Source organism: Coloeus monedula, assembly GCF_965178545.1.
Source record: "Coloeus monedula genome assembly, chromosome: 23".
Lineage (NCBI taxonomy): Eukaryota > Metazoa > Chordata > Aves > Passeriformes > Corvidae > Coloeus > Coloeus monedula.
This window is the reverse complement of record NC_138803.1, coordinates 2,277,904-2,285,537: the sequence shown is the minus strand read 5'-3', so window position 1 is coordinate 2,285,537 and position 7,634 is coordinate 2,277,904. Positions and strand designations below refer to the sequence as shown.

Sequence of the window (7,634 nt, the reverse complement as noted above, 5' to 3'; positions counted from 1 at the left end):
GCCACCTTCTTGCTGTCACCTCTTGCTGGCTGCCAGCAGGGTGAGGCCAGGCTGCTGGGGACAGGGCTCTTCACAAGCACAGTGACGCCACGTCCCCAGCTCGCTCCGGCTCAGCCTCCCTCTCTCCTGGCCCCTGAGGAGGTGGTGAGTCAGGCCCCAGCCCCAACCAGCAGGTGCTGGGTGGATATTTCTGCAGAAGTGACCTGAGAGGCGACGATGGGTGGAGGGAGGGACGGCCCAACCTCACCCAGCCTGACGCTGGCGTGCTGCAGGTGCTGCAGGCCTGGGTCCCCCTGCCTGCACAGGGCTGGGGCTCACTGTCATCTCTCGGCACAGAGCTCCATGGCAGGATCGTGTGAGATCAGCAACATCTTCTCTAACTACATCAGTGCCATGTACCAGCCGGACGAGGTGCAGCCAACCTTGGACATGCTGGGACACCTCGGGGATGACAGCAGCCTGGGGCTGAGCCTCCCCACCAGCCAGCCCCCCACACAGAGCACAGGTAGGACAGGGGAGTGGCAGTGGGGCAGTTGTGAGGCAGTGCCTCTGGCTAGGAAGAGCACTGCAAGGTCCTTGTCCCACTGGGACAGGTCAGCAGCTTCTACCATGCCTCAGTTTCCCCAGGGAAAGGCCAAAAGGCTGTGGGAGGAGACCCTGGGTGGCCCTAGGTATGGCTGCTGGGAGCACGTGTAACTTCTACAGGAGATGGGGGAATCATTGTCCTCCTCCCGCAGCACAGGCCAGGGGACAGGCTGCCAGGGCTCACCAGGAGCTGGAGTTTGGAAGTATAATCCTGGTGATGGGGGCCCATCATGTGATGGTGCTCAGGGGGGCATGACAAACCCCAGCAGAGCAGCACCAACAGGACAAATGGCACCGAAACCAGGGGTGCGGGCAGTGTGGGGTCACCGCTGTCTGCAGGGCAGGGCGCTAAGGACCCTTTAGTCCTACAGCTCTTCAAGTGCGGGCCCTGCTGTGCCCCGCGGGATCGCCACTGGACCAGAGCAGGTGTCCAGTGGCCACCGGCAGCCCACACGAGGCACACGGTGCCGGCACGGCCTGCTCTGAGCCCTGCTCTCCATCCCTTGCAGACAAGCCGGAGTGGTTCAGCGAGCTCCCGTACTTCTGGACCAAGGTGCAGGTGCTGGAGTGGATCAGCTACCATGTGGAGAAGAACAAGTACGACGCCAGCTCCATCGACTTCTCCTGCTGCAACATGGATGGGCACACGCTCTGCCACTGCAGCAGGGACCAGATGCGCCTCATCTTTGGGCCCCTTGGGGACGAGCTCTACGACCGCCTGCACGAGATCAGTGAGTGAACCAAAGTCTCCTCCATCTGCAGGCCTGGCAGCTTGAGGAATGAGGCTGAGAGCCCTCCACTAGCCCAGCATCCCCTGCTTCCCAGGCACTGCAGGGGCTGTGTGGGAGGGTGTGGGGGCACAGACCAGAGTCCAGGCACGGCTGGGCTCAGCTCCCAGTGTGCACTATTCCCCTTCAAATGGAACAGGCATTGCTAATCCCAGTCCTTCACCCCTGTAGCCTCTGATGAGCTGAACTGGATCATTGATTTGCTGGAAAAAGAGGATGCGACTTCCCAGACCTTCCTGAACTCCAGCCACCTGGGTAAGAGAGGGGCCCTGGCCCAGCCTTTTCCCCAGGGATCACATACCGATGGCAGCAAGGCTAATCCCTTCTTCCCTTCTCTGCCCCTTCCAGAGCTGGGAAATCCCTGTGCCAAGGACTCCCTGGAGGACTTAAAGCCCACAAACCCTTTCACAGACTTCACCTGCTTGCCGGGTGCCATGTCCCCAGGCAGCTCTGATGTCTCAGGTCAGTGTTTTGACAAGGGTGGGTTTGGGTCTTGCAGCACTCTGGTGGTGGGGGAAGTGGTGGGAACCAGGAGAAAAGTCTCCAGATGCTCAGCGGTCTGAGCCCTGATCCTTTGCCTCTCAGGGCCTGTGATGTCCCACAGCCCCAACTCTCAGGACTCCGGTGGAAGTGACCTCGACCTTGACCCTGCAGAATCAAAGCTCTTCCCTGATGGTGAGTTGTTAGTTTCCACACAGGAGCTGGGAGGAGAGGGCTGGGTCCCAGGCAGTTCTGCACATCCTACCTGGCAGTGATTTAGGGACAACACCTGAACACCCATCCTCACACTGGGAGGGAGGGAAAGGTCTGTTTCCCTGAGTGCTCTGCTTCTGTTTCTCTCCACTGAGCAGGGTGAAGGGCAGGACTGAGATAGCTGGGCAGTGGTGATGCTGGGGGAAAGGGGTGGGTGAAGACTGCAGCCAGGGATCCTGGGCACAGAAATGAGTGTTTGGTATTGATCCCAGCTGGTGATGGTACTGGCAATTACCAGGAATGCAAGGAAGCAGTAGGGTTTGGGGAAGGAACAGCATGCTGCCCTAAGCATACTGTCAGGGATAAGGGTGGAATGAGGCTGGAGGGAATGGGGCGACCTTGTTCTCAGGGGGTATTTCCCTGGTACCTGGGCCTGAAAAGAGGGCACTTCTGGTCCCCAGGAGGACAGAGAGGGGGAGGCTGTGGCCCAGCATGCACTGGCCAGCCTGACATGTGCCCCTCTCTGTGTGCACAGAGCACTTTTCAGGCAGCAAAAAAGGGGACAGCAAACACGGCAAGCGGAAACGGGGACGGCCCCGAAAACTCAGCAAGGAGAGCAGAGACTGCCTGGAGAACAGGAAGAGCAAGCACTGTATGTGAACCCTTCAGCCCTTGGCTCTTGGCTTCGTGGGGGTGATGGGAGGAAGGGCCATGAGCCTCGGCAGGGGCGGTTAGGGAGATCCAAAGTGCAAGGACCTGCAGGAGCCTCCCTCCTTTACAGCTCAATCTCCTCTTTCAGCCCCAAGAGGTACCCACCTGTGGGAGTTCATCCGGGACATCCTGATCCACCCCGAGCTGAATGAGGGGCTAATGAAGTGGGAGGACCGGCGGGAAGGGGTCTTCAAGTTCCTGCGCTCGGAGGCCGTGGCTCAGCTCTGGGGCCAGAAGAAGAAAAACAGCAGCATGACCTACGAGAAGCTGAGCAGAGCCATGCGGTAAGTGCCCTGCTTTGTCCTGGGGGCACCTGCCCCACACAGCTGGCTCAGCCCCACCAGCCCTCCAGCAGCTCCTCAGTGCCTGGGGCTGCATCCAGAGCCCTGATTCCACCTCCATCTCCTGCAGATATTACTACAAACGAGAGATCTTGGAGAGAGTGGATGGGCGACGGCTGGTGTACAAGTTTGGGAAGAACTCCAGCGGCTGGAAGGAAGAGGAGGTGCTCAACAGGGACAAGGAGCTGTAGGAGTCCTGGATGAGCCAGGGTCTGAGAAGCCCCTCAGGGCCAGCCCTGAGCTGGGCTCCTTGACAGGAAACTTTGCCTGCAGCTGTACCTGGAAGCTGCTGCCCCATGCAGCGTGTGGAACTCCGACCCTCGCAGGGGCATGCTCGTGTGTGCGGGTGGCTGCCAGCACCGAGGTGTTCAGAGCCAACATTTTGGCTCCAGTAGGTTATTGCAAACTGTGACTTCCCTTGCTGGATTCCTACCTCCACCTGGAGCCGCAGGGACTGGGGCTGTTTCAAAGCCTGAACAGATGCAAAGGGGAAGAGAATTTCAAGCCCTGCTGTGAGAGCCCAGCAGGTCTCCTGCTGTCACCCACCTCCTGACTGGGCAGAGGAGCAGCACATCTGTGTCACCTGTGTCTGGACAGATCCCAGCTCTGGGGTCTTCCCTCTCACTGCTTGCACTGTGAGGAAGGTGCCCCCTGTCCTGTGGGCTGGGTGAGACCCCCTTTGTGTAGCAGCTTCTCAGTGTGGCACCTGCTGAGAGAAGATGGGAACATTGTGGAGCTTCACCTGGCCCCAGAAGGCCCTCAATGAGAAGAGGATGTGGGACAGCAGGGCCATGCTGCATTTCCAGCCCAGCTGCCGGGCTGTCTAGAGACAGGCCTTTTCCCCAAAAGGAGCTTCTAATTTATGTAACACCCAAAAAGAGAACAGAGTGAATGTACAGATCTATTTTTCCATGAGTAAGATGTTCCTGTGTGAGAGTGTGCATCGTGGGGCACACGGGTGTGTGGTGGCTGGTGGTGATGCTCAGCTGGACTGAAGTGATGTCACAGGGCACAGACTGGTGCTGTGCCAGCCACAGAAGGGGACTCCAACCCAGCCAGGCACCCGGCAGGTGCATGTGGTTTCCTCCATTTCAAATGGGAATATAAAATGAATAAATGGTTGGTTTGTTGGGGTTTTGTACCTACCTGTAATTTTTCTTGTTTTTCTTAAAGACATGGTGAGAACCAGGCTCATGTTACTTGGGATGTCCTATGGCATGAACGTGCTCTGCCACCATCTCCTGCCTGCTGTGGCTTGGACCTGCCTGGTCATCCTGGCACAGGGTCACAGGGTCTTCTCAGGGTGAGGTGGGCTTGTCCCAGCCTGGCTCAAAGCCACCCATGGAGGGGCATCTTACACCCGCTCCCAAACCTTGGCCCCTCTGAGAACCCTTTAGAGTTCTAGCCCTGGCACTCGCCTTTCCTGGAGCACTGGCTCCAAGCCAGAGTTCACCAGCTGCAGGCTGATGGGAAGCAAAGCCCTGGGGGATCTAGGGAGGGGTCTCTCTCAGCACCCTCCACATTAACATCCCCAGCTGGCTGGGGGTCACAGCCTGTGGGAGGACCTTTGGCTCTCTCTGGCCAGGGACACATGAAGGGATATCCAGAAGCAGCACAGGCACTACACTATGATTAATGCTTGCTCATCTTCCAGCCTGGCTGTTTTCTGGCCCCTTCTAAAACCTGGGTGGCATCAAGGACCAGATCTCAGGAGAGGGGACTGCAATGGCCTGGCAGTGTGAGCAGCCCAATGCCATCTTGCTTCCCCCATCCAGCCCAGCTGTGAGGAGGTGGGAGGTTGTCCCAGGGGTGCTGAGATGATCTCTCCAACCCACAGGATACATCTTGGGGTGGCAAGAAGGAGTTCAGGGTGTTGAACTCCAAGCAGACTCTCAGATATGTTCCTACCCTGAACATGGCAAACAGCAGTCCCTGCGTGGCTCCTGGCTGGCACACACTGCATTCCACAATGAGACTCTCTGAACACTGCTGGGCACCAGGACCTGCTGAATTTGGGGCATGTAGGGTACTGGGCACTGCTCAGTTCCTGCTCGCCCCCAAAGAGAAAAGCCCTGGGACCTGTCCTCTGAGTTTGGAGCTGGACCAGGGCTGGGATGCCCAGGCAAAAGCCATGCCACATCCTTCTCAGTGGTTTCAGCCACTTTCTGGAGGGATTAAGGAAAGAAGCCAGACCACCAGCAGGAGGGTGAGGGGAGGTTTTGCTGCCTAGACAGTAAAGGTGCTTTGCAAAGCCTGAGATGCATTTTTGGCAGGGGGATCCAGCCATTATCATAGAATCACAGAATCATAGAATCCTAGAACAGTTTGGGTTGGTAGGGGCCATAAAGCTCATCTCATTCCACACCCCTGCCATGGCAGGGACGCCTTCCACTATCCCAGGTTGCTCCAAGCCACATCCAACCTCGCCTTGGACATTTCCAGGGATGGGGCAGCCACAGCTGCTCTGGGCACCCTGTGCCAGGGCATCACCACCCCCATGGGGAAGAATTTTTTTCCTAAGATCTAATCTAAATCTCTCCTCTATTAATTTAAAACCATCCTCCCTGTCCTATCTGCCCATGTTCCCTTTATTACTGCCAGAGCCACGGTACCCTTCAACATCCCCCATCCTGCGCTTGCAGGAGTGGGACACGTTGCAAAAGAGAGCAGTAAACCCTTCAAAGCAAGGTCTCTCACAGACTATCTGGGCAGTCCCCCATGAGCTGTACTGGCTGAAGCAGCTGGAATTGCTCCCAGTCTGCCTGGCCTCAGCTTGAATGTGAGGTTGGTGGCTTGAGCATCCTCCTTGAGATGCTGCAGCAACATCAAGGGCATGACCCACCTGCTTTGCAGGGGCAGAAGGTGCCCATGGGCCAGACCCAAATTCTTTTTTGTGGGTTCGACTGCTGTTTATATGTGGAGTTGCCCTGCTGGTCCACCTGGGATGCCTGGTCTCATACAGAAGACCTCTCTTCCTTGCCTTCCAGTATGCTGGGCTGAAGTTGTATTGCTCCCAGATACACCCTGGGATGAGGCGACCAGGGCTGCCCTGTGGTGCAAGGAGAGGCCCCAATCCCTGGGTGTGAACCTGGAGCCAGTCCATGGTCTGGGCTGCAGCCAGACCTCCGTCAGGTTCCTTGCGTAACCCTCCCCAGGGAACAGGTTTTCCTGGCTGGTGTCTGCTGGCTCCAGTGAGTGGAGGGTGCTCCAGCTCCATCCCTGACCTCCTGGAGCTGCTGCAGAGAGCAGGCTGGAGGGGTGGCAGCAGGGACAGTGTCGATCTTGCTGCCTGGACAAGCAGCACACGGGGGAGGGGCCAGGCCAGTCACGGTGGCCATCAGCGTGTCCGGGAGGAGAGCGGGGAGCGGGGCAAGCCCAGCCCCAGGCTGGGTCTCGCAGGAGCCGGCTGTGCTCCTGGCTGCTGTCCCTCGAGTTTGGGGTTGTGGGCGAGGTGTTTATTCTCCGTAAATAGATAACCCCAGCAGGTTGGCAGTGAGAGGGGAGCACTTTGTCACGCAGCCTGGTGCCCTGCCAAGTGCGCCTTGTTTGCTCAAGCAGTTTCATTTCTTCCCCGCTGCAGTTTGTGTTACCTAACTGGCCTGGGACAATGTTTAACCAGCTCCAACAGCAGCAGGGAACCTGTCTGCCTCGCCTCCTGTGCCCCCAGTGTCCCCACTGCCCATCACTGCCACCCCACTGCCATCGCTCAGGGGGTGGCATACCAGGAGGGAGGCTTGGGGCAGAGGCAGGGTCTGTGGATCATAAAGCCTGAAAATGGTTTGGAAGGGAATTCACAGACATCATGATCTACCCCCTCTGCCATGGGCAGGGACACCTTCCACTATCCCAGAGTGCTCCAAGCCCCATCCAACCTTTCCAGGGATGGGGCAGCCACAGCTTCTCTGGGCACCCTGTGCCAGGGCCTCCTCACCCTCACAGAGAAGAATGCCCTCCTAAAATCTAATCTAACCCTACCCTCTGTCAGTGTGAAGCTATTCCCCCTCGTCCCTTGAGGTCCTCCAGCAGGAGGTACCTTGTGAGAGAGGAGGAGGAGGAGGCACGGGTGTGTGGGCACGGGCGGGGGGACCAGATCCTGCAGCCTCTCATGAAATCTGTGTAGGTCTGTGGGATGAAGAGCCAGGAAGGACTGGAGAGAGAGCAAGGCTAGAGACAGGCACACACATACACCAACATGTGCACAACCAGCACACACTCAGGGTAACCCCTACAGTGACGTCCGAGCCCATACTGAGCTACCCTCGCAGAGCCTCCCAGCACACTGGCATGAAAAACAGATGATTTGTTTATTTTTTTATTCTCTTTGGAAGTGCCTGGATTTTATGACTGTGGCAAGCCATGACAAGAACTGAAGAAAAAGACAATTTTCTTACAAGACAGCCTCCCCTCACCCTTTTACCCTGGGTCTGTTGGGAGACTTTTCCCATCAGGTGGTGCCAAGTTGGACATGCTTCTGGCACACAGTTCCCATGGAAATATCTTGGGGACCCTTCAAGTC

The 7,634-nt window shown here is 57.5% G+C and overlaps 1 protein-coding gene across 1 annotated transcript; it reads left to right on the top strand.

Moving 5' to 3' along the window:
* Nucleotides 1–342: 342 nt before the first annotated feature.
* On the top strand, nt 343–3,309 carry ELF3 (E74 like ETS transcription factor 3; the record flags this gene model as incomplete). The annotated part of the gene is made up of 8 exons (XM_082296251.1): nt 343–505; nt 1,095–1,316; nt 1,545–1,628; nt 1,722–1,835; nt 1,959–2,048; nt 2,602–2,718; nt 2,866–3,061; nt 3,189–3,309. The coding sequence occupies 8 exons, from the start codon at nt 343–345 to the stop codon at nt 3,307–3,309; spliced, it is 1,107 nt and encodes a 368-aa protein (XP_082152377.1).
* Between the last annotated feature and the right edge of the window lie 4,325 nt (nt 3,310–7,634).